The sequence below is a fragment of the Aspergillus tubingensis genome (assembly GCF_013340325.1).
Source record: "Aspergillus tubingensis WU-2223L DNA, scaffold_3, whole genome shotgun sequence".
Classification (NCBI taxonomy): Eukaryota; Fungi; Ascomycota; class Eurotiomycetes; order Eurotiales; family Aspergillaceae; genus Aspergillus; species Aspergillus tubingensis.
Genome location: NW_023336277.1, coordinates 1,332,269 through 1,360,134, shown reverse-complemented (window position 1 = coordinate 1,360,134; position 27,866 = coordinate 1,332,269). Strand labels below are relative to the sequence as shown.

The following is a 27,866-nucleotide window of genomic DNA, read 5'->3' as shown; positions in this document are numbered from 1 at the left end:
TGCAGTTGCAAGACAGGAAGGTATAGCCTTTAGCCTGGCGCAAGTCACTTTCGGTGATCATGTCTCTTGCTTATTCTCCGCCCCGGATACGAGATTGAGATGTAGGGCGATGATCTTCCCGTGTTGGCGTGTTAGGCCTCCCACAGATCGACATCGCTGAATCTTGGTTCTGCGGGGCGAAGCTCCCTGGCGGTATATGTACTTCGTATGTGTTAGATGGTGGCCTGATATGAATACAGAGTCAATCTGAAGGCGCAAACGCTGGATGGGACCGGATTCATCGTCAAGGGTTAGATCCTGCGAGGCTTTATTCCACTCTCTCGACAGGACTCCGGGTACGACGTGTAACCAGACGATAATATCTTTACGTAAGGATATCATGACAATGATTTGCGGGAGGTATACCTGGAGAAAGAAGTTGTCCTCGAACCGATCTCCTGGGGTAATTGGCAATGTCCCTGAAATATGATGCCTGAGGCCAGATAAATTGGTTCGGCAAACTTTCCAAGGCGGTATCATTCTGCCAGGTGTCTGCCAAACACCTTCCCAGAGTAGAAGGCGGACTTGCTCCTCCTCCACTTTCCTCTTCTGGCTGATGTGTTTTGCCCTCAGCTTCGTCTTGATCGAGCACCACCCGTAAGCACGTGGGAATCCAGGTCTGCTGCTCGGAACGTTGCTGGGGAACCTGGGAAAGAAGTACCCACTAAGAGATGGAAGTAGTGAGAACATGCAGCAGATTCGGCACATATTAGCCCGCCAGGAATGCGGGGATAGGACCCTCAATGTAATTCAGTCGGGGGAGCGATAGCCCGTGCACCAATCGCCGTGGCAGATAGACGGAGGTGCCCACATCCCGACATATTGACCGAGTCGACCGCTGGGGTAAAACTGGTGCCTGACGAAATTTCGCTAGCCAGGGTACTTATTTGAATGGCAGCGTTGGAGGAAGCTCGTAGGAATGACACCTTGACAGCCATATAGGAAAATGTCCGGGAAGCGATTGGCCATCTTTACGTGCAGCAGCTTGCTGTTCGCGTCGCTCATAGGTGCCCAAAGGCGCGTAAACATACTGACCCTAGTGGCTCGGTTATTGCTGACGAAATTAACAGTGAGACTGTCGTGCTTCCTACCCGATACGGAACTAGCTTGGGATTTGCGAATTATACGCAGCATGGAAACGCATCCTGCTTCACGCTTGACCAGAAAAGCTCATTGATTACCCTAGACTACGGTACCGAAGTTGGGGGATTCCCCTTCTTCCATGTGGACTCTCTATCCAATGCAGTCCAGATCGAGGCCAAGTACACCGAATCCAAGACCGGTCTTGACGAGCCGTTTGGTGATGGCCCATGGACCTTCTCCAACGGCCTCTCTAATACCTTCCGCGTCGAAACGTTCAATGTCACCTCACCCGGGACAGTGGGATCCTTCTTCATTCAAGGGGGCCTTCGCTGGCAGAACCTCAAGCTCCTCACAGATGGCAGTGTTCGCATATGCGAAGCTGGTATCAAATCTGGAAATGACCGCACTCCGGTAAACAAACTGCCAGGGTTCTTCGAGAGCTCGAACAAGCTGTATAATGAAATATGGGCCTTAGGGCCACGCACAGTCCAGCAAGCATGCATCGCGGCAGATACCGCACCATCAACATGGGAAGTCACTGACGAAGGTGTGTATCTTCGTGGACAGCAACCTGCTCAATCAGTGGCAGGAGCGTCCTTTGACAACTACACCATGACCTTCCAGACCAAGATTATCCGTGGAGGAACAGGTTGGAAGGTTGCCGCTGGTGTGGGCGGATTTGGTCCTTATTTTGTTCTTACCAGCGAATACCCTGCTGACTCCACATTTGTCAATACCAACCGAACGATCGTCCCTGCAAACACACTAGCTGTGGGTTACGGGTGGAACCTTGTGAATCAGACATCTCTCACCACCGGAAAAGTGAACCATTATTCCTTACCTTTCAACATTAAGGAGGGAGAATGGTATGAGATCTCGACTTCCATCAATGCGACCGGATATGCTGTTACCATCAATGGAACCGAGACATTCGTGGCACTGGATGACCTGCAAATTGTATCTGGTACTACTGGCTCCTCTGGCAGTCTGACAGGCGGTACCTGGGGGTTTGGGCCATATCAGGATCAAACCGCTCTTGTCAAGGACGTGGAGGTCATCGCACAAAATGGTACCCAGTTGTACCGGAATCCGATGACGCTCAGCTCCGTCCTCGAGGAATACGGAGTGATGGCCAGTAAGCACTCCGTCTGTCTGGACGGTGCGAAAAGGGACCGTCTTGTCTGGAATGGTGATTTTGTACACACTTATCGCGTCATCCAGTCCAGCACCTATCGCTCCGATTTTATAACCGGTTCCCTAGAGTACTGGATCGACCGTCAGGCACCAGACTCGTCGCAGTACGCTGGCTACTTCAGCATGTCACCTGCTATGGGCCAATCGGCGAAATATGTTGACACGTATGCTTCTTTCGGACTTCTTGATTACCAGCTTTTTCTTCTCAACGTATTTGCTGGTCACTACAGAAACTCTGGCGACAAAGCGTTTGTGGCCAAGCATTGGACAAAGATCAGGAAAGGCGTGGAAGCCATCCTGCCTTTGATCGATGACCAATCTGGACTGGCCGTCGCCACCAATATCGGGGCATTCTTCTCGGGATCCGACAATGGCACTGCAGTATCGGGGCTCCTTGCCCACACACTCGACCAGATGGCTGATGTGGCGTCCGCGATGAATGAGACAGATGTCGCGACAATGTGGACTCGTTCGGCGACTTCAATCAAAGCTGCGATCAGCCAGCGGCTCTGGAATTCCCGCTTGGGGTACTATGCGACCGACCTGAGCGACCCGACCGAGCAGTCTATCACCGGCACTGCCTGGGCTATTCTTGCGGGAGTCGCCAATGCCACGCAAGCAGAATCCTCCCTCGCAGCATTATCCTCTCTTCGGCTTGGAATAGGCTACAAAACGTCGAGCTCCGTTGCCAACGCATCAACGACTAATCTTGCGCCTTTTCTCACCGGTTTCCTCTTAGAATCGATTTTGCAGGAGAGTCGCAACAGTCCCAACTCAAGTCAAGCCAGATCTACCGCAATTAGCGTGCTCCTTGACCAACTTTGGGCTGCGATGGTGACCCAGGATAAATACTATACTGGTACAACTTGGGAATACCTTTACCCTGATGGCCGACCCGGGCTTGACCTCTACACGTCGCATGCACACCCTTGGGCAGCTGCGCCAACGTACGTTCTGTCGGAATATGTCCTCGGTGTTCAAGCGACTTCGGCTGGATTTTCTGACTGGGAGTTTCGTCCCGCGATGTTGGATGTGAATGTTTCATGGGCACGGGGAAGAGTGCCCACTCCTCATGGGGCGATCCAGGCTAGCTGGCGGTTGAATGGCACGAGCGTGCAGTTGAGCGTGTGTGGCCCTAGTGGTACAGAGGGAGTCGTCAGCGTGCCATTTGATATCAGGTCGTATTCAGTTAACGGAAAGCAACAGATAGACAGCAAGGACGGCTTGGAAGTCTATGTGTCTGGAGGATCATGTACTGAAATCCATGCCGTCAGAGGTTGAATGCGGCGTTACTCTTCGAGAATTGTACATACCGTGTTGTCGCTTATAAAATCAATGAACTGCATAGTTATATCAGACTAATCTATGTAATAGACTTTGTCTAAACCCCAGTTAGGCGCCAGAGATGAATTTCCTCCAGGTACCCTGGACGCACGAGTGGGGTCCAACCCCGCAAAACCTAAATTAATAGCCAATTTCTCGCTTTTACCCCAGCCCAACAATGCAGCCAATCGCAACACAGACTGGATGCGGTCTGCGGGCCACGCGGCTGGCCATGGCATATCCGCCTTGCTTGTGGCGTTCCATAACCAACAGTCGTCGAGAAACCCTGGTCTGGCGTCGGCTTGGGCCACTCGCTATGGATTGCTCAACTTTTCCAGCAGCTCTCGAGCCTTCTGATCAAGCACATGGCTTGTTTTTCGGTCTTGATTATCCCGAAGCCCCAGAAGCTTGGGCTTCCCCAGATGCAGGTTGGATAAAAGGATGCGCTTTCCCTAGGGCTGCATCGTGGTCTTCGCACCCCGGATGCACAGCTGACCCCTTTTCTTCCATAAACTGCCCTACTGTTCCTTCTTCCGAAATTGCCCAACATGTGGCGACGCCGCATCACAATTGATGACAGAGCCATTACTGATGGTTCGGGCATCACGCTCAAGCAGTCCCTTTTCCCCAATTTTCTCGGTTCGAGGTCCCTATAATATTGTGTGGTCTGGCGATCAACTAACATCTGCCCTCATTAGTAACTATTCTTTTCTTCCTCTGGGGCTTTGCTTACGGCCTGCTCGATACCCTCAACTCCCACTTCCAAGATGAACTCAACATCACCGCAAGCATGTCATCGGGTTTATCAGCCGCGTACTTTGGCGCATACTTTCTCTGTCCCTTGACAGTCTCGGGATGGATTCTCCGCCGATTCGGTTTCCGTGTTACATTCATGACTGGGTAAGACTACCACAACCCTGCCCTGCCATCTCGCTCCACTAAAGCCATTGCAAACAGCCTATGCGTAATGACAATTGGCTGTCTTCTTTTCTGGCCCAGTGGCGTCAAAGCCTCCTTCGGCGGCTTCTGCGGCAGCATGTTCGTCGTCGGCGCCGGACTCTCGACCCTCGAAACCGGAGCCGACAATTTCCTTGCCATCTGCGGACCCCCTCGATACTCTGAGATTCGACTGAACCTAGCACAGGGTATCCAAGGCGTGGGATCATTCGTGGCGCCGCTTCTCGCCTCGCGCGTCTTCTTCGCCAACACCGTCGATACACAACAGGGTCTGAAGAACGTGCAATGGGTGTACCTGGGTGTTGCATGCTTCGTGGCCTTGCTTGTACCACTCTTCTACATCGCGCCCATGCCGGAGGTTACTGATGCGGATATGGGTCTGCAAGAGCGGGATATCTCCGAGACGGATGTTGGGCCGTTCAGAAAACAGTACAATTTGTTCCTTGGCGTGTGGAGTGAGTTCTGCTATACCGGGGCGCAGGTGGCTGTTGCGAACTACTTTATCAATTTCGCCGAGGAGGCGGGGTATAGTGCTGCCAAGTCATGTAAGTCTCTCTCTTCCTTTCCTTATCACTTTGACTGGAGGGTGCCTCTAACGTCTCATCAGCCGACCTTCTCGCCGTCGGCCAAGGCCTATATACCTTCATGCGCTTCGTCTCCAGCGGCCTCATCACTGTCGGGGTAAAACCCCGCTACATCCTCGCCACATATTTAGGACTCTGTTTCATTTTCGGTGTCGCTGCAACCACCACATCTGGCCCTACGAGTGTTGCTATGTTGATCCTTGTGCTGTGCTTTGAAAGTGTATGTCACCCCACACTCACCTCCACTTCCGCCCCATAATAATATGAATAATTACAGGCCTGCTTTGCCACAATCTTCACCCTTGCCCTACGCGGTCTAGGCCAACACACCAAGCGTGGCGGCAGTATGCTAGTAGCCGCTATCTCTGGTGGTGCTGCCATCCCGCCCATGACTGGAGCTGTGGCCACGCATACGGGCAACTTTCACAAGGCCATGGCGATCCCGACGGCGTTTTATGTCCTCGCGTGGGTATTCCCAATTTATGCGAATACGGTGAGTCGAAAGCTGTTGGATGGGCATCGGACGACGGATGTGAATGTTTCGGGGGAGAAGAAGGTGGTTGATGGGCATGATGGGGTAGAGGTGGAATTGCAGACGGGGGATGGGAAGGGTGGGACGGAGAGGGTGGAGAATGTTAATGTTGCGTAGGGTATGTGGCACTGTATTAGGCAATGTGGAAAGAGTATGTTGTTGAACGGCCGCTGAGAGATGTACAGAAAAAGTACTCTGGCTCTTAACTTGATGTGTGACCTCCTTAAATTTATATAGTGATTCATCGATGAAGGCGTTGCTACACACGAATTTGTGGAACATTCCCTGATATTCATCACGTGAAACCTCTCACGTGATCTTTTGTGCCTTTCTGTGAAGCCGTACGGATTTCCTTTTTGGGTAAGAGCTCGCTATGAGGAGCGGTACAAATGAGGGGGGCCTTCTAATTGTCAGTTTGACTTGCATGCAGTAACTGTGAGACATATATATCTCTTACATCTACACTAACGTCAATTCGAATCAGCATCAGAATCAGCACTGATCGGCCGATGCTTATCTCGATTGTCTCAACCCCGCACGGCACATTGGGCAACACAACACCTCTAAATCTCTAGCCTCATCTGCTATCAAATCTAATCCTCCTTAACAATCCCTATACTCGAACCAACTTACAACTACCTGTTCTTAAACATTCAGAATCGAACATCACCACCATGGCCTATCAGTCAGACAAATCCTCAGCCACAGTTTTAAACAACTCCCTGAGCTATCAGCTTGAAGTCTTCCGCGCTAAGAACTTAAAATCAGGCGCAGCCATTCAATCAGCTGAAAACAGTATCCCCAGTGGCACCTCGCGCGGTGTGCTCGTTCACATCCCGCACCCACTGGTCTTCCGCGGCGGACATGGCTGCTATCTCACCTCACTAGACGGAGACGAATACGTAGACTTTGTCTCTGAATACACAGCAGGCATGTTTGGGCACTCGCATCCGGCCATCATTGAGGCCATACAATCTGTCACGCAGCAAGGGTTCACGCTGGGCGGTGTTACCAGCAAAGAGGGTGAACTGGCGCAACTTCTTATCTCGCGGTTCCCAAGTATAGACGCAATCCGGTTCTGCAATTCGGGGACGGAGGCGAATATGTTTGCTTTGGGGGTTGCTGTCGCATACACGGGAAGAAAGAAGGTACTTTTCAATTATTCATCCTTTTCCACCTGGCTCAGGGCTAAGAAATCCTCAGATCCTCGTCTTCAAAAACGGCTATCATGGAGGCACGCTCACCTTCGGGGCTAACACCGCCCTCAACCTCCCGCACGAATTCATTGTCGCGAATTACAACGACATCCCGGATACCCGAGCAAAGCTCACCTCCGACATTGCTGCCATCCTCGTGGAACCCATGCAGGCGGCAGGGGGGATGATCCCCGCTGAGATCCCCTTTCTGCAATTCTTACGGGATGAAGCGACCCGGCTGCAGGCAGTACTCATCTTCGACGAAGTCGTCACATCACGACTCTGCTATGGCGGACTTCAAGAACGGTATGGTATTGTACCGGATATGACCACTTTAGGGAAACACTTCGGCGGCGGGTTCTCGTTCGGAGCGTTTGGCGGGAAGAAGGGCATTATGCGGTCGTTTAGGCCGGGAGAAGAGCAGTCGTTATTCCATACTGGGACGTGGAATAACAATGTGTTTTCAATGACGGCTGGTGTTGTAGCGGCCAATTTGATGAGTCGGGAGGCGCTGGAGAGGGCGAATGATCTGGGGGATTATTTGAGGGATGGATTACGTCGCATTTTTGAGCAAAGGTGGTGTGCTTGGCTTGATGTGGTCGTTAGTGGGATAGGGAGCACGGTGGGAGTGAAGTTCTTGGGGGAGAAGGGGGACATGATTCGGGATCTCTATTATTTCTATCAGTTGGAAGGGGGCGTGTATATGGCGCATCGGGGGTCGTTTGCAGTCAATCTGGTGCATCAGCGGGAGCATGTGGTTTTGGTGCTGGAGGTGACGAGGAAGTTTTGTCGCTCGCTGTCGTACATGTAGTCGAAGTTTATATGTTCAGTTACAGAGTCAGAGAACACATCGTGGCGTCGATGGAGCATACATACGCTGTGGGTAATGATCTCCGTATTTCCGATCTCGGATTAGACTGACGCGGAAAGCCGAGACCGCAAAGGGTCCGTCACATCTCGGTGATGTCCAACGCGTTGACATCATTGCCGAGATAATTACGAGGCCGATCGATCCCATCCATCATCTCTGTCCGACCCTGCTGAGACGATGAATTTCACTGGTTCAGACAAGACGAGGATGATGATATAATCAATTGCCGGAATTGGCAACATTGTTCCTGGTGGCCAAGATGCCAGATCCACTGGTGCAGTATGGTTGGGAACATGCTTAATATTGCTTCTATAGCTTGTCTATACTTGACACAGTTGTTATAATTATATTTATCAGACTGGTTCTACTTCAACAGGTCTAACCCAGTATGCAGCCCTGCATTCGCCCCCATGAAGAACTAAGTACCACCCCCCCATTGAGGGCCCCATCCAGAAGCCCTACCCAACAACGACGACATCAGCATAAGCGAAGCGCCATGGAACGCCACCAGCACGTGTAAACCAATGATGGATGCCAGCGCGGTACTATCTAGCTGGTAGCTGCAATGAAAGTTGCAGAATGCAGAAACAATAATGACAGTGTTAAAAAAGCAGTGGAACCGGGCTGGACCCGCCTGACGTCACGGATCGCCCTTCCGCCGACCCTGACAAAACAAGATTATCAATGCAGCCCTGACGTGGTCCCTGCCTTCATTCTTTGTCTACTTAGCATGTCCTCTTATAAGTAAAATGATGGACAGAATAGCACTTCCATATTCTCATCATACCTATTCCCCTCTTCATTTCCAATCTAAGAAAAATCAATAATGGCAGTCATCTGGGGGTTAGATCTCCATGAAATGCAATGGAGCAAATTCAAGAGCTCCTACATGTTCACCCGCATATATCATCTCCGTCGCACAAAGATGATTGTCTATCAGCTCGCTATGATTTTCTGTGTTTGTTCGGAGTCGGTTGGGACGGCGGCGTTGTCTGGTTAGCTTCATTCCTTCTGCCCACTGCAAGTTAAAGATTCGCGAATGCTGACTAAATATGTCAATAGACTACCTCGACCAACAAGACGAAATCCAAAACCAACATCCCGGAATCTACGTCTACAATAACGACTTCATCGGCGCCGCATCATACAACATCTTCGTCGGAATCGCCGTCGCATTCATATTTGGTGGGGCGTTCTTCTTCGATTTATTCTGGCCGGAACGTCACGAAAGTCACTCTGTCCGGTTGGCGTGGAAGATTTGTGCCGTGATTGTGTCGGTCATGATGCTGAGTTCGGCGTTGACGATGACGGTATGATAGCTGGAGATGGGTTTGAGATGGATGTAAGGCTAACAATGGGGATAGATCATCACAGCGACGGGAAGTGCCCGCATCGATGGAACGGATGCGTCAACGGCGCGGAAGTTTTGGGAGGAATCGATGAAGAAGCCTGCTTTGAGTATGTCCTTGTCTGATATAACTCCGTACAGTGGTGCTTCGTGCTAACATGAAGGAATAGAATATCATACGAACCCGCGGGCGATCGCATCCGCTGTTCTGGCTTGGCCGGGATGGGTATTCACGACTGTTAGGTATGGTGTTCTCGTCTTTCACTTTCATCGGAAGATATTCTAATAAATGTTAGTACGGTTATCCTCTTCCTATCGCAGCGCCATGACGACCAGTATGGACCGAAGTCGGCCTACGGTCGGCAACTTGGTAGTGCTGCTGATACCGGGGAGAGTGCCATGACTGAGGATAAAGTTGTCAATGATGTCTAATGTTTTCCTTTTGATGAGATGATAATGAGAGTGATGGAACTATGTGGATCACTAATGACTGTATATACCATTGTACTTTTATGCGACTGTAATGATCTTTGTATTATGATAGGGATAGACGGCGCAAAGGGGGATTGGATTTTGCTTGATTGTGAATATAAATGTTTTCCTTCGATTTCGATTCAAAAGACATTATCTCGATAGACATTGGACCATACGCATTGTAGCCTATCTCTAGAGAAATAAGGAGGGAAATGATGGAACTCAGAATTGATAATGGACGGTCGCATGATTTGTTGGAGCATTCCATTGTGTTCATATTAAAACTGCTAACTGGCAGTGCAGTCAGGTCTCCACAACATATTTCTGTGCCGCGCCACCAAAACAGATTCAATTTCCCAACCATTCCACTAGATCCAAGAAACAATACTCAATTACGTCTACTGCAAATTGGGCAAGATGATGATCTTAAGTCCAAGAGATCAAACCGCGAGAACACTTCGGCCCCCATCTTTCGTGATTCTCTGCCGGACCCTAATGGCGAGATATTCCGACCCCAGCCTACGGAGTTCGTAGCCGCCATCTTCGTCAATGCTAACGTCCACAATGGAGCTCGGAGAAAACAGAAGCGCCTCACCGACACGAAGATTAACGATGTGGTTAAACAAGGATTTCTCGTTTGCTTCGTCGAGTTGCCCTTCTTCGCCATCAGTGCCTCTACCTCCAGCCTTACCCTTCTTCCGAGAGAAAGGATTAGTAGCCGCACCCGCCAGATGCTTCTGCAGGATTCTCAACCACTCCGGGGAGGTGAATCGGTGAACAATGGTTGCAGTACAGAGATTAAGCAGATCCGTTGACACCGTGGGTTCCTGGGTCGAGATAATTATCCTAGCCGCAAGGTGACGCTGGAGGCGGACGACAGAGAGAAGCGTTTCAGTAAACGCCTGTGCTTCAGAAGAGGTCTTCATGTACTATATCTACTGTTAGGAGTAATCTTCAACGAGAAAATAAGTAGGGGGCTAACCTTGTGTGCTTCATCAAGTGCAACGACCCGCCCGATGTCGCTCTCTTGCTCCATGAAGATGGCGAGCGAGATGTTGAAAAGTGAACACGCCGTTCCAGGAGATATGCACGGACATGAGAGATCGAGAATTGTCAACTGGCCGGCCTAGATGTATTGTTAATCATCATCATCTGACAATGGGTGCATCATGCTCACCTTCGGCTCCCAAAGCGAGCCTTGCTTCGGTAGGGTCTGCGCTCTTTTGTATGTCGCTTTGGTAACCTGCAACTGGGGCATAAAGCTCTCCAACATCTCCAAACGTTGTTTTAGTGGCTCGAGCTGGCCAGGAGTCAGACCAGAATCGAGGATTTTGTTCTTAAAAGCCTTGTAATCAAAGCCGGATTGTGTCTCTTGTTGAGAGGTCCTCATCTCCCGGAGTATCCGCTTGGCGGTATGCATGTATAATGGCAATTCTCCGTCACCCTGGGAAACCGCCATAAGGTCCATCATACGCTCCGTATTAAGATCGTTCTGATCAATGTACAAAGGCTCCACGGAGACGTCCAGTCGTGAGTATGCTTGCTATCAATGTTATTAGTTATCTGATACGGCCAGGCCATGAGAAAACGGAGTAGAATACTAACGGTAATAGGCCAAACATTCGTTGGAGAGCATAGGACGCGAACTTTCACATCTGGGTGCGACGACAAGAAAGCAGCCTCACATGGGGAGCCGGTCACGTCGCTAAAGAATGTGTCATAGTGGAAGACCAACCCAGTTAGAGGATTTGGCAGTTTTCCAGCCTTGGACTGGATCAAACAGTTTTCGAGCAAGCAAGAGAGCGTGTGGCTCTTGCCCGAGCCCTGTGATCCACAAATAAACACACTTGATGGGTGGGAGACATTGAAAAACAATCTGGGATCAGTTTCCTTCGAGAATGCCTCTCCCTTCTTGATTAGGGACAGCTTATGCATCGAACCAGCCAGCAATCCGAGCTGGGGGATGCCGTCGGACACAGTTTCTTCGCCATCTTGGTTGACGACTACATCCAAAGCACAGCCTGCGATGATCGGTGCATGCTCGGACTTGCTACGATCATCATCAGTGTCGGACTCTGATCCGAGTAGGGTCATTTGGTGTTCCACAACGGCTTCCTGGAACTCGGAATCCTGTGCTATAGAAGATGAATCACTAGATGACTGCCCGGTGTCAACTGTGTTAGCAGACTCGGAATATATAGTAAATAGAACTGGTCTGTCACTAGAAGTCACACTCACGGGTTCATCGTAGTCTTCCATGTTAGATTCAATGTATGGCCGCATTTTAGCGTGAGGTCTGTAATCAAACGTGTAGGTCCGTGCAACCCTTAGTGAAAACCAGAAGACTCGGAAATGCTGGATTGGAATGGAGGAGTGACGGAAGAGAAGAAGAGAGAAGGCGGTAAGAGAAGAGAATATAAAGGGAGAGAATATAAGCTCTCGTCATATTGAATGGACATCATAGGGGAGTTGTGAATTAAAATGCTATTTATCAACATGTTGGTGAACGTGGGTGCCCATTCATATCCCTGACCAACATGCCCCATCACAGTGATATGGGCGTTGTGAATTCAGCATAGCGGTAAATGGTAGAAGAAAAAATGATTTGGCACCAAAACACAAATACCTACACCATATTCACATTGAACATGGATTCCCAACCAAGCACTTCTAGGATGGAGTGGCTGGAAGTCACCCAAAAAAGGAATCTAGTACCAGATAAAAGGGTTCTACATTAGGCTTAGTGCTAGGGGCCTTAATGCCTGGGGCATCAAGGCCGTTTCCAGCTGCGAGTCGCCATTATTCGGCCATAATAATTTCGGTGACCTTGTAGGCATTACTTGTGCAATTTTTAGGTGCAATGACCAGTTTGTATTCTCTGATACTGAACTCCACGCCGATATATTGAAATTGACCCGCCATCTCATCACCAATACTACCCATCCTCCTTCCATCGCCTACACACCAACCACCTCCACCCAAAGCAGCCACAACAACATCAACCTAAGCAATCCACCACATCCCAAAGTCCCGCCAGCCAAGTCCAAAAGCAAAAGCTTGAATGCTCCACAAACTCTATTCTTCGCCATCTCGCCAAGATCTTGGTTCCATCTGGCCAAGCTGTACCAAGAATTGTGGATGCAAGGAGCCAAGCATTGGCATGGGAGTGAGTTTGCGCCACGTGCGGCTTCAGATCGGAGATGAGCTTGTCTTGATGCTTGGCTTGACCTAGGTGAGGGAATCCGATTTTGGGGTACGGGATAAGGGAGCTGTGATTTCCCAGTTGGAGGATAGTGGATAATAACGAATGTCCAGGAGGATCGGGTGCAAAGGGATTATAAGCTCTGCTGCAACACTACTATCAGCAGCAGCTCTACTTTGGAATATTAGACTTATACGAAAAGCATATATATTATGAGAGAGTAGTAGGCATTTTAGATACAACAGGATTGAGCCAAGTCGCATTGAATTTAAGTACAAAAAAGAAAAGTATATGAATGGATTCATGTCTCAGCTCCTCGTTCAACCATCCAGACATCGAATTTATAGACAGGAAATTAGATAGTATAAGGTAAGCTAGAAGAGATGTTTATCCAGCGCGAATTGTAAAGTCGCATGAGCGACGGGTATATATAAGGGGGTATGTGTGGGTATATCCATTCCATGCCTGTGAGGGGCATGGTGCAAATTTAGATGCTGCGATGACTTTTTTACTCCGAGGGCTCGGCCTCAGTGACCTTCTCCACGCTCTGACTCTTAGTGAACGAGCTGGTGCGGTGGAAGTAGTTGTGAACGGAGCCCTCCAAGAGGTCATCCTCGACGAAAGCCAAGTCAACATCATCGCTGGTCTTGGTCTCTTCGCTGCGGCGGGCCATGATGGCCTCCCACTCAGAGCGGTACTCCTCGACGCGCTGCTGGTAGTCCAACTCGGGGTCGTAGTACTTACCAACACCACGGAAGCGCTCCCACAAAGACAGGTGCTTGGGGTGGATGGCAACACCGTGGTACTCATTCTCGCGACCCTCGCGAATGAATCTCCAGCGGCGCTCCTGCTCCTTGAGATCCAGACCGGTGGTGTCCGGAAGGAAGAAGTAAGTCAGGAACATGCCAAAAATACCCCACCAGGGCACAAAGTAGAACTTGGTCTGGGTGTCGATGTAGTTGAAGAGGATAGCAGCCAACAAGGCTCCCAGCTTACCGCAGGCAGCGGAGATACCGTGGGCGGTGGCACGGATGGGGGTGGGAAAGACTTCACCAGCCACCAGGAAGGTAATGCAGTTGGGGCCGAATTGGTTGAAGAAACTGCCCAAGAAGTACATGGCTTGGAAGGAGTGGATGTGTGCGGCTTGGGTGTAGTAGTGGTAGTGGAAAGCAGGCACCACGTACACGATGAAGCAGAGCAAGAAGCCCATGATTTGCATCCACTTGCGGCCATAGAGCTTATTGTCCACGAGCATAATGGCAGCATAATAGCCCATCAGGGTGACAACGCAGTTGATGAAACTCCACTGCCAGGTAACGAAGATGGACTTGGTGTTGGGACTGATCACCTTGATAAAGTCACTGGAGAAGAGCTTGGCACCGTAGAAGAAAACGTCGTTGGCGAACCATCCACCAGCAGTGGCCAAAACACGAGGAGTAAAGTACTTGAAAGTAAGGCGAAGAGATTCAGTGTCGTAGCCAGTGACCGAGTTCTTCTTCTTGGTGGCCGCAAGCTGCTTACTAGCAGCCTTCATGTGGTAGGCACGGTAGTAGATGAGCCAGAAGGTACCAACCATGGGGATGACGAAGGAGATACGGTAGGTCCATTGGGTGTTGGTTTGGCTGATAGGCTCCTCTCCGCTACCAGCGTTGAAGATAAGAAGCAAGATCATGAGGATAGCCTGGTTCAGGACCTGACCCCAACCTTGCATGGAGAACACACCAACGACCTTGGAACCACGGTGAAGACGATCTTCGCGAGTAGAGAGCTTGCCGGAACCAACCGCATTCTCCATACCGCTGGTAGCAGTCATAGGGTACTCACCACCTTAGAAGAGTTAGCTGATCGGCTTTCGAGAGGGGGCTTTTGTGTCGCCAATGTAAAGCGGAATGTTTTAACTTACCAACACCGATACCGTAGATGAACAGGGACCAAGCATAGCAAATGACCCAGCCGTTTTGTGTGACACCCCAGGCGCAAGTCAACATGACCAGGCCCAGGAACATGATCCAGGCATCCTGCAGCAAACCCCAACGACGACCCACCCAGTCACCAATGACACCAACGAGGACCTGGCCGATGATTATACCGACGATTTCAAGGTAGGTAATAGCGTTGATCCACTGCTTGTTACAAATTTCGTATTTATCCCAGCAAGTCGAGAAAGAATGTTGGAAGAGGGTGGAGATGTTTCCAATGGACAAGAGAACGTAACTATGGGCACGTGCGTTAGAAAAAATAAATGCAGATCAATTGATATGGGGTAACCATACCCTTCCAAGCCAATACCAGCACCTGGGATGATGGTGTTGCGGAAGTAGCCCATCATTGGGGAGAGGGGATCCCTCTTGATCTCAGCCCAGAGAGCCGACCATTGACGACTACGCTCCTTGTTGTCGACCGAGGTGACGAACTTGATACGTTGGCCAATGGGAAGGTCGGCCCAGTAGACACCCTGGGCCGTGTAGCTGTCATCGGGACGGAGGAGGCGATCGAAACCCTCCTTCTCATTGGGATGCATCTCGGCGAAATCCTGCTTGCCGTTCATGTCGGGCCCGTGAGGAGCACGAGGGCCAAAGTCCGCCATATCTGCAGAGGATTCCTCGGAGGGAGGATGAAAAGGACTTGCAAGAAAGATAAGGATGGTCTGAACTTGAGATGCAGATGGCAAGCAGGGTCAGCAAAGACGAGCGGCGATCCCTCGCCTTTTAAATATCAAGAAGGGAATCGAGAATCCCATGTCGGCGTGTCTCGAGGTGTCAGCTTGTCAGCTAACCGGCGTAGCGACTGATCTATGCATCTCGAAAGAATAGCACCAGCACGTTCTGCAGAGAGCGGTTGTGGTTGGCCAGGGGAACTCGTGGTATCGCTGCACGTGGTTGGCGAGAGGGTGTCGCGTAGTCATCGTCGCACGCGACAGACAGCCTTAAGCGAGTCGAACAGGCCACTGCAGTTGGACGCTAGCATGACTACCATGTCTAGCTGAAGGCAAAAAAGAGGGTGTACGAAAGACTGCATTACAACCGTACCTACTTAGTCCCCCGAGCGGGTCGATGGGTCAATTCGGGGGGAAGTGGGTGTGCATGGGTGGGGGCAGCCAGGCCCCGTCCGACCAGACTAGTACTAGTGCCATGTTGGTGATGATTCAGTATGGCCTATGAAAGGTGTGGGTTGACGGCGCAAACCGAAACCGTAGGTTCTCAGGTGGACTTAAGCCATGATGTCTTTTGAGCTGGACCCAAAAGGTGGGTTAACGTCATGCAGAGGCTAAGCTGGAATGTGTCCTCCTGCCTGTGTATCTGACTAGGGAGAAAAAGTGAGTAGTTTTCCAGAAGTGCAAAAGCATGGACGGTGTAACCTTACGACGGACAGAGCCGTCAGCATGGTCCGGGATGCAAAGGGGATTGGACAGCAGCAACCCCTCGAGTCAACCGGGATGATGCAGATGGGTGTGTATCGCAACCGGGGAATGAGAGGGCGCGATGGGGGCACGTGCTGCAATGCCGGCCGGAGAGAGGCCAAGCTTTCTTGGCACCACGTGCCCCAGGCTGCCTTGGCTGTTTGACCCTTTCGGGTCAACCATAAGAATTATCTCGTATTCTGTTGCTTGTCTGGCCTTGTCTATCTTGTCCCGGCTTGTCATTTCTTTTTTTTCACTTTGACTTTTTTTCTGTTTCTTTTCTTGGTCCGATTGTGTTAGGAAAGGCCAGGAACAACCCATCGGAAATTAATCTCATGGTGGTCGGACCTCCGTGAACCCCTGGTCCACATCCGGCCCAGGTTGGATCCCTCGTGCGCATCATGCTGCTTCTCTTACGCCCGTTCATTTTAGACTGCAGTTACTTTTTGTCCAGCGACGAAGGTGCCGTCATTGGCCGAGACATAACAGTGTGTGTGAGATGAGTGTCAGAACCAGCCCGTATGCCGATGCTCGCTCCTGTTGGACCTCTCTGCACCAGCCAATCATCAGGAAGATAATTTCTGTGCGACGCATATTGCTGCCAAGCTAGATGGCTTGATCCTGGCTTGGCTTGAACCAGAGTTCACCTCGACCTGCTATCATGGCTTTCCCTCGGAGTCAGAGGCCAAGTCAGAATCTGCTATCGTTCACGTGCTCCAATTCACCACAATTCCTTGGCTACACCCGGGAGATTGAGAATATTCGACTGATTCGCACCGAGCTGAGTAGGCAGTGTTCTCCACGGTGTTCAGCAAGTGTCTATACAGCTTAGCTCTGTCCTCATATTCTCCGTGGAAAGCCATCCTGCTCTGAAACTCATTGATTGTCTAGTTTTACTTCCTTTGTGTCAAATTAACACAATTCAGTATGGCATTCGAAACACGCGAGCAATGTAGATCTTCACTTGGTTGGCTACAGACGACACAAGCCGTCGATTATTTTTACCTCATCGAGTTCCCGCTCAGTAGAGCAACGGATCTCCCCAACAGCTCGCCCAGCAGCATCAAGACTTCCCTCAAATAAATCCCCAGTCGCCACTTCAACGAACCAATCTTACCACTTCGACTGAATACCCTGCATCTGATCCACAGGTGGAGATTCCCAATCCAACTGCCTCTCGGGCGTTCATAAGAATCACATTGACCTCCCCACCCGGGCTAGCTTGAACCTCACCTAGGGTCCTGCAACGCCCCTGGCTTATGGGCAGTAAGTCGCTAGGATCCGACGATCAGCATTTTATTAGGTTGTTTACTTTGGTTTCGTCTAGCATATCGTTATTTCCAGTCGTCTCGCCCGAATACTTACCCAGCTGACCCGCCCAAGCCAACAGCACATATGGCAGGCCATCAGCTATCCCCACTCGTGGGCCATGCCAACATCCGCCACACGCGTAAGCAAGTCTATGCACTAATATCAGGCTACTCGTGCAGCACCTATCCTTCAAAGAGTTAATACCTGCAAACAATCTTTGTCGGGCGATGATTCCAGGCTACTACATCAGAACTTCCTTCGCAAAATGCACATGGTGAGAATAGAATGTTACTCTATACTTGCTTCTCCCAGATTACTAGTCAGACTAAGATGTAGTTAAGGCTCTATTTTTATTTTGATTTCTTCCTGTGAAGTAGTCATGGCAGTTCTGCGATGTCATTGGACGCCGGCACGATGAACCCGCCCCTTCCGGGAGTTCTGCCGGACGAGCAATTCGAAGGCAAAAAAAGTTTTGAGAATCTATAACAGACCCCCTATACCTGTATGACTCGCCACATTATTTTTCATTTGGATGCCACAGGAGGCTCATAAGATCCTCTTTCGCCACAGTGTATACTGGAAAACTTTCTAAGGCACCCGGCCGATAACAAAGAACGATTATAACCACCATCCAGCGAACGCAGTGTCCCCAACCCTATACCGTACAGTGATACTTGTGGGGGCCAAAGGTCGAACGCTGATTGATCCTCACCAATGTCAAAAACAATGCTGGATACTGGACGAATTGAATGTCACGACTCGTGCCTTGTCGCCCTCACTGTTGATGACGACAAAGACTTGAAACAAATTTTCTCATAGCCAAACCCGACAGCTCCGGATAACCACATACCCCGATCGCACATTCCTCATCTCGTAATTACTCTCATAGAATCTAGTAGATAATTGGTGTCGATCCATGTCAAATTCATAGTTAATGTCCGCGGAATACGCACTATATGAAGAGTCTGAGCGTCATGCGAGACAACGCCTTTCCGCCGATGCAACTTACCTTGCATTGTTTTCGGGGCAACTATCACCTTGTGTTACATGCCTTACCATGGAACCCCTTGCGCGGCCCCATCTATCATTCGGAATGCGGAAGGTGCGCATGCTTCATCTTCGGATCGTGCGGATGTCTCCGCATCTGTCTTCTCTCTCTCTCTCTCTCTCTCTCTCTCCCTCTGTGTGTGTGTGTGTGTGTGCGTGTTTGTGTGTTCAGATTTCAAATCACAATTGATGATGTTTTGCAATAGCCTTTGCTTGATTTAATGCAATTGTCATTTTACCCTCGAGTAAAGCTTTGCAGATCAATGAATTGTGTAATACACTCGCTTTGGTGCTCTTGCCGACGCCGTTCCATTGCAAACTGCGGAAGCCATCCGGCAACAATAAGCTTTCTGGAGATATTTTGAAATGAACAATCCACCATCGAGCCGAGTGCCAACTTTAAAACCCTATATGACAGCTTCCGAACCACGGGATTTCCTTGTCCGGATAATGTATCCGCAGCTCTTCACTACATGTTACTTTAAGCTATGCAACCTTATGATGGCAGCCGCTCCGCACAGGAAGTCTTTGACGTAAACACGAAGGTTCTAACCTTATTGATGTAGACTTAGCATTCAAAATGTGCGGGTTATTTATGTTCATATCTCCCAGCTGGAGGGTTTTTTCTCGGCTTGGTCGAGACAGTCAGCTTGCCATTGAAGCTGTCGGAATTCCGACGGTGACTCGGGTCAAGATGCTTTTGGAATCTTGCTGGACAGCTCTTGTCCATCTCTTCAGCTTCCAATCTTTGTTCGCAACCCAGCAGTCTCCACTTCCACCCAATGGAGGACTCGAATATCCACTTCCGCCTGGCGGGGAATTGAATTATCCATCCCCAACTACTTCAGCGGCCCAGCAGCCGACGCCCACAAAGATACTAAAATTCAAACCCATTGACGCATCGATTGAGTGTGAGTATGAAGGGCTGAGTGATACATACGTTGCTCTACCTAGAGGTGATCAGAGGACTTGGCTCAAACCTAAACCTAATGTCAATGGTACAACCTACGATATTCACACGAACTATGAGACGACATGGCCCAAGGGCAAAGTTCGGGATGTAGGCGATGCTCTGTCTCCCGTTTTCAGGAAGCTTTTGAATGACACAATCTACAGTACAGCTTTACAGTTACCGAGTCGGGTGAGCTGAAACCTGATGGTGTCAAAAAGGAGGCGGGAAAATACTTCGAAGGGGAATATCCTGGTCGTCGTATTGGTAGGCATCCTCCTTAAAGAGACTTTAGGCTGCCGGGACTGATGTGCATTCGTAGAGGCGTGTTGGGGCGATACTGTCCGTAAGCGTTGCCATGTCTTTGTATAGGCATAATACCATGCTGACGATGATTAGGCGTGCATGTCAAGAATAGCCTGCCGTGGAATGGGACTGCAATCCATATGCATGGGATCCGCATGTTCGAAACTGGGTTTTCCGATGGCGTTCCAGGCGTCACCCAGTGTCCTATTGCTAAAAATGACACATACACTTATGAGTTTACCGCAACCCAATATGGCACAACGTGGTACCATAGCCACTATAGCCTCCAATACACGGATGGCCTGCTTGGACCATTAACTATTTACGGGCCTGCGTCGGTTGTAGACTACGATGATGCCCTTGAACCTTTGATGCTGGCGGACCGCATTCACCAAGGTGCCTTCGGGAGGTGGACTTGGGGGGTGGTGGATGGTCACCAGCCACGAATTTCCATGGATACCATTCTTATTAATAACCACGGTGGGTAGATGATTCCCTGTGGTCTCAATAGGGTGATATTAATGCATCACAGGCAGTGCGGCTGGCAAATACCAGAACCTAAGATACAGGACAAAGAAAGTCACAAAGGTGAATTAAACCCTCCACTTGAAACAATGCACACGCATTCATCCTAATGGCTTTTACAGGGCAAGAAATACCTCCTTCGACTGATCAATGCGTCCACCGATACGGCCTTCATTTTCAGTATCGATCAACATAAGATGACAGTCATCGGAACAGATTTGGTGCCAATCAGTCCTTATCTAAAGGACACTTTATATATTGGTATTGGTAAGTTCTCTAGAGCGATATTTTGGCAGTTCAATGTCTCACAGTCAGTCTAGGCCAGCGGTACCACGTGATAGTGGAAGCAGATGCCATTGATGAGTGCCGGAATTACTGGATTCGGACTCAGCCTGCCACTGGTTGCCACAATTTTGACTTCGAACCAAATGAGAGGCAAGGTATTTTCGTTTACAATGAGAAAAACATGGATGATCCCATATCCACTCCATATGTACCCCCGCACAACGGAGAGTGTCGAGACGAAGAGCATAAGGTGTTGAGGCCCGTTTTTGAATGGCAAGTGCCCCCGCCAACCCCAGATCAACTAAGGAAGGTTCAGTCACCCTGGATGGTATTGAAGCAAGACGACTTCAGAATGCCAGATGAAGACGGACATGACAATTCAAGGGACCCGACATGGAGCGCATGGCAGATTCACGATGATCCTGCATGGGTAAACTACAAAGACTTGACAATCAATCACCTCAACGACTCACATACGTGGCCACCGACTGCTGCGTTGTTTGAAATAAGAAGAAACGAAAGCAACTGGGCATATATGGTGATAGACGGCGCGCATCAACCGAAAGAATCAGGAACTCCATCGGGAGAGAAAACGGTTCCTGCCGCACATCCTGTAAGTGCCTCGATTATAGTTACCTTTTTCCGCTGAAGCCGCTGCATTTTATCTTCTTCTTGCAACAGCTTGATCTGATATACTGCCATATTAGATGCATCTTCACGGTCATGACTTTGCTCTGCTGAAGCAATCATACGAAAAACTCAACGACAAACTATTTGATGGAAACCATACCGCAGATTTGCAGAAGTTTATAGATACTGAACTCGAGTATAACAATCCGGCACGTCGCGACGTTGTCTTGCTGCCCAGAGGTGGGTATATAGTGATTGCGTTCAAGGTTGATAACCCAGGCGCTTGGCTGCTCCATTGCCACATTGCCTGGCATGCTTCCGGTGGTCTAGCTTTGCAGATTCTCGAGGATAAAGAGAAGTTTCAGGAGATAATGAAACGCAAGATTGCGGATGGTCAGACTGCAGAGGCTCAGAAAAACCAGGGTTGCGCGAAGTGGGCGACTTGGTATGATAACAAGGCGAACCGCTGGGGAAACGGAACAGGACGATTCCAAGATGACTCCGGTGTTTAAGTTGTCGCCTATCTTCCGTGTTAAGTATGCAAGAGGGGAATGTCGGCATGATCTGTCTATGGTGCGCTCGTTTGAATATGGTAAAATTTCTTGTCCCTCACTATAACGACAAAAACTGGTTATCTGTCGAAAGGGTGGGTATTATGGAAGGAGAAGAGTCTGAGCAAGAGACTGCCGGTGTTACTGGGTAGTGTCCATGTGCACTGCACGATCTGATATACCTACCAGTATAGGTTTGGATCCAGTCGTTAACGCTACTACTTCAATATCATAATCCATTCGTTTCACCACTGAAACTTTCTCCCTTCATCCCAAATGTATGATGACCATGCCCTATCATTGAACTAAGGGCGATCTTTTCCATTGAACGGAATATGCTAGACTAGAAGCTTTATTAAAAGGGCGTGACCAAATGGCTATGTCATCCCCTATTTATTACATGTGCAGAGCCCTATTCTGTAGCCTGATTATACCACATACTGCCTAAGCAGTTCTATAGACGTGAGTTTGACACCGTTTCCACTCCCCATAGGCAAAAGAATTACTGGACATGATTCCTTAATCCCACAAGCAATATTAGATGCTAACTGATATTCACTGGAATCGATAATGAAATTATTTATAAACCATTTACTTACCTCCTAAACATCCCCCATATCACCCGCCCCGACCATGGCATCCCTAACAATCTCCCTCTCCGCCCTAGCCCCCGCATCCCCAAACAACCCATCAATCTCCTCCAACGTCTTCCCACTCGTCTCCGGCACCAACAGCACCGCCCACACCCCAGCCAATGTACACATCACCGCAAAGAACACATACGTCCTGTACCCGATATCCGACAACATAGAAGGGGTCACCACTCCGATAATAAAATCCGACAACCAGATAGTACACGTCGCCAACGCGACGCCCTTCGACCGGGACGCATTAGGAAACACCTCTGCCGGCAACGCCCATCCCAACGGGGAATACGACACGCCATAGATGAGAATGAACACGAAGGCCATAGCGACGCACCCCCAGCCTGCTGCCACATGGCTTGCCCAATCATCCGAGTACAGCCCGGATAAAACAGCAATAATCATGTACGCTATGGCCATGCCAAACGCGCCATAGATAGCTAGTGCGCGTCGCCCGACGCCCTCGATAATGAACGCACAGAACACTGCCGCTACGGCTTGAATAATGTTGAACACGCCGGATAGGATGGTAGACATGCGATCTGACTGTCCCAGGGATTGAAATAATGTGGGTGCATAGTAAATAAACGCGTTGATACCCGAGAACTGTTGAAAGAATCCCACGCCGCAGGCCACCGCGACTCGTTTCCAGGTACCTCGGGAGAAAAGGTCCAGCCAGGAGAAGAGCTCGAGTTTGAGACCTGTGGCGCCGGGGTGGCGGCGGTCCTGGACTATACGCTGGTAAGTGACTTCGGAGACGATGGTACGGAATTCGGCTTGGATGCGGGGGTCTGTGCGTGGGAGGCCGCGGAGTTTGGAGAGGCTGGAGAGACAGTCGTCTTGGCGGTCGACGAGTGCGAGCCAGCGCGGGGAGTAGGGGTAGAAGTGAATTCCGATGCCGAGGAGGGTGGCGGTCACCATTTGGAGGCCGAAGGGGAGGCGGAAGGAGGCTTCGCTGGGGATGTAGCGGGTGGCGTAGGTGATCCAGTAGGCGATGACGACGCCGAGTGTGATGGAGATGGATTCGAGGACGAGGAGAATGCCGCGGAGTTCGGGGGGTGAGGTTTCGGAGATGTATAGGGGTGCACCCTCCAGAGGGGGGTAGGGTTAGTAAATTGATAGATAGGGGGAATGATGGGGGTAGGGGAGGGAGGGTACGTACCATGGCCAGAGTGCCCACTCCTATACCGCCGATGAAGCGGCCAGCAACTAGCATGTCGTAGTTCACGGCTGCAGTCTGCAAGATAGCGCCGATGTCGAAGATCACTACGACAACTGTGATGGCCCATTTTCTGGAGATGCGATCGGCTAGATAGGACATGAAGAGACAGCCGACAAAGGCACCTAGCAGCAACATTCCTGTCATGAGACCCTTTCCGAAAGCAGTTTCAGAACGAGGATACACGGCATGGAATTGATCCATCACGTTGATGATAGAGATCACACCCATGTCATACCCCATGGAGAAGCCGCCCAGCGAGGCCAGAGTCGCCGACCCGAAGACATACCACGAGCGGAAGAGGCCGCGGATGCCGCCCACGCCATAGGCCAGATCAGAGGTCGACTCGATCGCGCCAACATTCTCATCATGCTCGGCAGTTGCGAGGTCTTTCTTCAATTGGAATGATGATCGGTCGGGTGTGTCATTGTCTGCCATGATTGCAGGAGACTAAAATGCAATGTATGTGCTACTAGTGAATTGGGGGTGTGGATCAGCTGAGAAGCAACCCACCATCCCATACCCAGAAGGGCGTAGGCATATTTATACCGGAGTCAATTGCCGATCCATATAGAGTTGCGGCCAGCCGAATATGCATTCGCCGATTAGGTTGAAGCTGGACACCGGGGGGAAATATGGGGTAACTTTCCCGGTCTGGAATGACTATAATGTACCCCGGATTTCCCCGCATCGAGTGCCCGGGACGAACCGCCCACGTCGAATGATTGGTGGATGGTTGGTTGCATGACATCCTTTGGAGTCTAATTGGGGCTGGTCCAACGAATGCGGGCAAAAATTCTTCTTCTGTCGAGGCGGGTAATCTTGCCCTTTCCTTGGGTTGGACTGAGCTGATGAGGTCATCGCACAGGTCTTGTGCTCGTATAGGTGGATTTTGCGGCCATTTTATCCTCATCTGACCTGTTCACTCGATTCTCTGCCGTCTGAGCGGTGTTTGAGCGGGAATCTCTACTGGTTTCAGCTACTGGTTATTCTCTAGGCATTGGATTCTTGGTCCGTGATATACATTTAAGCATATAATAGCCTCTTTCGAAGAAGGATACGGCAACTGGAAGGAGTGGTGCATACACGGCAGTCAGTAGAGTTCGATTCGGGTCATGTGACCTCGTTGTGTCTTGACTGCTTCTCAGTCTGTGCCCTCGTTACTCCCATAGCAATGATTCGCCTCAAACACATTACTGATCATGCCGCCATATTGTAATCTGGTGATTTATTTGCAGTTTCACTTGGTTGTCTGCTGTAAGGCAGGCCGGAAATACTGGGGGAAAAGAACAGAATGAATCTGAGTCGCTGAACAATAAGGAGACAAAAGCAACGACGACACGGGCTATGAAAAAGCAAATGCCGTTCGTAACACGGGAAGAGTAATGTCAGGACATGAAATGGGTTCCAACCAAGGTTGACCAGAACTCTACGGCTTTGGCCCCCACTGGAAGTTTTACCCTACAAACACCTAATCTTTGATAAGATAAACATCAAATTGGTCAAATCTGATATCTTTAATCTGCCCCTATTTTCCATCAGCACGCCTGTCAGACTAACTGCATGCGGTGTAGCCTGCATGTTTCTTTCCTAGCCAAGCGCCACGTGACTCGATTCTCATGAATCAGCCACTCACGTGTCAGGGCCGATTGTCGCCTCATCATGAAACAGTCATCGCCGCCATTTCAACATTCCTTCTCTCATTGAGTCTCTCGGTTGTTCTCTATCGTGCTGCTAACATGTCTGCTATGCATCATTCCATTGATTGACCTCAAGAATAATGCTGGCAATATGCGTCTTTCTCCCTCCACCCATGTGAGGGGTACGGTAATTGGTCCCCTGAGATCGAGGCGGGGTTGCAAAACCTGCAAGTAGGTGTTTCGAGACTATATCACCGCGACATAAGCTTACAAATGTCATCTCCAGGGCTCGGAAAGTCAAGTGTGGACAGGAAAAGCCAAGCTGTCTTCGATGCAGCAAGACAGGCCGTAACTGCGAGTATGAAGGCCCAAATCTAGGCACGTTTTCCTCCACACCTGCGACCCTTTCAATTCTCGACAAGCCACTGTGCTCGGCACCGGATACAGTGTGGAAAGAGCGTCGCGCATTTGCCTACTACTTCCAACATATTGCCCTATTCATCGGCGGGGGTCTAGAAGTTGACTTCTGGAGTACCATCGTTCCCCAAATATGCCGCAGCGAACCAGCCGTGTGGGATGCCATCATCTCCCTGAGCACCCTGTTTGAAAGCCCAGAGCCATGTCCAGATATAGCCTTTCAACGTCAGAGAGATGTCGTTCTCCTCAATCAGTACCATCGAGACGCCATCAGCTGGTATTCCCGCTCAATGGCCCAAGTCCGTCAGCGTCTGGACCGCGGCGACGGGGATGTCCTGGTCGGACTGGTCAGCTGTATACTCTACATGTGCATTGAAGGTTTTCAGGGTGGTGCAGCACAAGCTACCCTGCTTTACTGTCAAGGCGTGCAGCTTATCGTCACATTGCGTGCTCAGATCGCTTCTGGGGTCATATCGTCATCCAAAACTGCATGGTTGGAGGACATCATCGTTCCGATCTTCATTCGTCTTGGGGCAACGGCGCTCAACTTTTCCGCTGTTCCGGTCGGCGCTTTGCTACCCGATGCTGAGCATACCTTGACACAGGGGTTTTCCTCCCTCAAATCTGCTCGCGAAGCCCTCGTTCTCTTGCTTGCAGAGGCTCAGCTCTTCCAGCGTGTCTGCCTGCCATATTTCTTGAAGCCTGAAGGATTCCATCCACCTCGCGACTTAATCAACCAACGCCTCGCTCTATTCGGTAGACTAAAGGTGTGGTACGCTGCGTTCACGGACTTGATGGAAACCTTGCATATGAAAGGGTCTTTATCACCGCAGCAAATAAGCACTGGCGCCCTCCTTCTCGCTTATCACGAGATGCTATACGTAATGATCGGCACTTCCACATGTCAGTTGGAGACCGCAAACGACGCATACCTTCCGCAATTTCAAAACATAGTGGACCAGTCTCAAGTCGCGCTAGGTGCTTCGGCTCGATCAGACGGATCCCAACCTCCACTTTCGCTTGAACTTGGCATCTCGATTCCCCTGTGGTTCACGAGTTTGAGATGCCGAGAACCCAAACTTCGACAAACAGCATTAAGCCTAGCAGGCCAAGCACCGACAGTGCAGGCATTCTACAAGGTTATTACTGGGGCAAGGTGGTCGCAAACAATCATAACAATAGAGGAAGTGTGCGCAGTGGCTATGAAGTCATCTGAAGGACTGCCGGAGTCGACGAGCCAATTGCAATCCCCATACTGTCAGGAATTTGGTAGCAGCACAGTCGGTTCGGATCTCGGAAGTCAACCAAGCACACCAGGACTAGAATTTGTCGCCAGCCCATACTCGGTGGATTCGGATGTGGATACCGGGACAGCAGTCACAGAACTCGTCCCGGAAGAGGCACGGATCAGACCCATAAACCTCTTCCGCGTCCAAGACGGCTTCCCTCCAGGAACCACGGAGGAAGAAATCGCAAAATGGAGCCCGTATCGTGATCAAAGCTTTATGCATTATTTGCGGAATGAGCGTGATCCAGTCACTGGTGCTTGGAAGATTGCCCATGGGTTCACTCCAATTGATTACTGATAATAATACCGACTCATTTGTATCATGAGAAAGGCTCGGATGCCCGATTTAGATGCTTATAGATGTTATATATTTCCGGTGTTAATTCATTGGGCTGATTACTCATGTCATCAGATCTCCCTCCTAGCTACTATCACGCAGATGATGGCAAATTCGGCTGGAGTAGTACACCCACCTCGTAATCCTACGATATTACGTCTTCAGAAATCAAGCAAACCAAGATTTCTAGTCTGCATTGGCCCCTGCGGAGACTTGCCTTGATCGGGATGTTAATAGCAAGCAGCCCATTGACAGATCCGAGTCCCTGAAGGATAATAGCGAACCGAGCCTATCAGGATATTGTAGATGTGGGCTCGGGTGGGTATGCCTTCACCCCCACACATCATTCTGGCGCACGGTGCACTCAATATTTCATCCCATCTCCACTCGCCCCCGCCCATTCCCCGCATTATACTTGAGCAAGATCGGGCCATCCTGCAGGTAAATTAATGATGGTGCGAATGACTCGGATACAACGGATCACAGCAATTAGCCTGATGCCGGTCAAGCATAC

General features: G+C 50.1%; 9 protein-coding genes across 9 annotated transcripts; 6 read left to right on the top strand and 3 right to left on the bottom strand.

Annotated features, from left to right (window-relative positions):
- Positions 1–985: 985 nt before the first annotated feature.
- On the top strand, positions 986–3,597 carry AtWU_01644 (six-hairpin glycosidase; the record flags this gene model as incomplete). Its single annotated transcript, XM_035496758.1, has 2 exons — positions 986–1,029; positions 1,110–3,597. 2 exons carry the CDS (start codon positions 986–988, stop codon positions 3,595–3,597), a joined length of 2,532 nt encoding a protein of 843 aa, XP_035352651.1.
- Positions 3,598–4,187: 590 nt separating this feature from the next.
- AtWU_01643 (glucose/galactose transporter) lies at positions 4,188–5,829 on the top strand (the record flags this gene model as incomplete). The annotated part of the gene is made up of 5 exons (XM_035496757.1): positions 4,188–4,278; positions 4,338–4,539; positions 4,597–5,141; positions 5,204–5,400; positions 5,458–5,829. The coding sequence occupies 5 exons, from the start codon at positions 4,188–4,190 to the stop codon at positions 5,827–5,829; spliced, it is 1,407 nt and encodes a 468-aa protein (XP_035352650.1).
- A 557-nt stretch (positions 5,830–6,386) lies between these two features.
- AtWU_01642 (aminotransferase class-III) lies at positions 6,387–7,719 on the top strand (the record flags this gene model as incomplete). The annotated part of the gene is made up of 2 exons (XM_035496756.1): positions 6,387–6,860; positions 6,916–7,719. 2 exons carry the CDS (start codon positions 6,387–6,389, stop codon positions 7,717–7,719), a joined length of 1,278 nt encoding a protein of 425 aa, XP_035352649.1.
- Positions 7,720–8,638: 919 nt separating this feature from the next.
- On the top strand, positions 8,639–9,559 carry AtWU_01641 (uncharacterized protein; the record flags this gene model as incomplete). The annotated part of the gene is made up of 5 exons (XM_035496755.1): positions 8,639–8,774; positions 8,842–9,089; positions 9,144–9,237; positions 9,298–9,370; positions 9,424–9,559. 5 exons carry the CDS (start codon positions 8,639–8,641, stop codon positions 9,557–9,559), a joined length of 687 nt encoding a protein of 228 aa, XP_035352648.1.
- A 482-nt stretch (positions 9,560–10,041) lies between these two features.
- On the bottom strand, positions 10,042–11,884 carry AtWU_01640 (uncharacterized protein; the record flags this gene model as incomplete). Its single annotated transcript, XM_035496754.1, has 5 exons — positions 10,042–10,530; positions 10,584–10,727; positions 10,779–11,144; positions 11,207–11,761; positions 11,840–11,884. 5 exons carry the CDS (start codon positions 11,882–11,884, stop codon positions 10,042–10,044), a joined length of 1,599 nt encoding a protein of 532 aa, XP_035352647.1.
- A 1,427-nt stretch (positions 11,885–13,311) lies between these two features.
- Positions 13,312–15,390, bottom strand: AtWU_01639 (MFS phosphate transporter; the record flags this gene model as incomplete). Its single annotated transcript, XM_035496753.1, has 3 exons — positions 13,312–14,630; positions 14,707–15,017; positions 15,077–15,390. 3 exons carry the CDS (start codon positions 15,388–15,390, stop codon positions 13,312–13,314), a joined length of 1,944 nt encoding a protein of 647 aa, XP_035352646.1.
- A 3,865-nt stretch (positions 15,391–19,255) lies between these two features.
- On the top strand, positions 19,256–21,768 carry AtWU_01638 (multicopper oxidase; the record flags this gene model as incomplete). The annotated part of the gene is made up of 8 exons (XM_035496752.1): positions 19,256–19,621; positions 19,678–19,777; positions 19,833–19,856; positions 19,910–20,296; positions 20,349–20,404; positions 20,464–20,608; positions 20,662–21,239; positions 21,334–21,768. 8 exons carry the CDS (start codon positions 19,256–19,258, stop codon positions 21,766–21,768), a joined length of 2,091 nt encoding a protein of 696 aa, XP_035352645.1.
- Positions 21,769–22,409: 641 nt separating this feature from the next.
- Positions 22,410–24,108, bottom strand: AtWU_01637 (sugar porter family MFS transporter; the record flags this gene model as incomplete). Its single annotated transcript, XM_035496751.1, has 2 exons — positions 22,410–23,540; positions 23,614–24,108. The coding sequence occupies 2 exons, from the start codon at positions 24,106–24,108 to the stop codon at positions 22,410–22,412; spliced, it is 1,626 nt and encodes a 541-aa protein (XP_035352644.1).
- A 1,353-nt stretch (positions 24,109–25,461) lies between these two features.
- Positions 25,462–27,313, top strand: AtWU_01636 (Zn(II)2Cys6 transcription factor domain-containing protein; the record flags this gene model as incomplete). The annotated part of the gene is made up of 2 exons (XM_035496750.1): positions 25,462–25,541; positions 25,597–27,313. 2 exons carry the CDS (start codon positions 25,462–25,464, stop codon positions 27,311–27,313), a joined length of 1,797 nt encoding a protein of 598 aa, XP_035352643.1.
- Between the last annotated feature and the right edge of the window lie 553 nt (positions 27,314–27,866).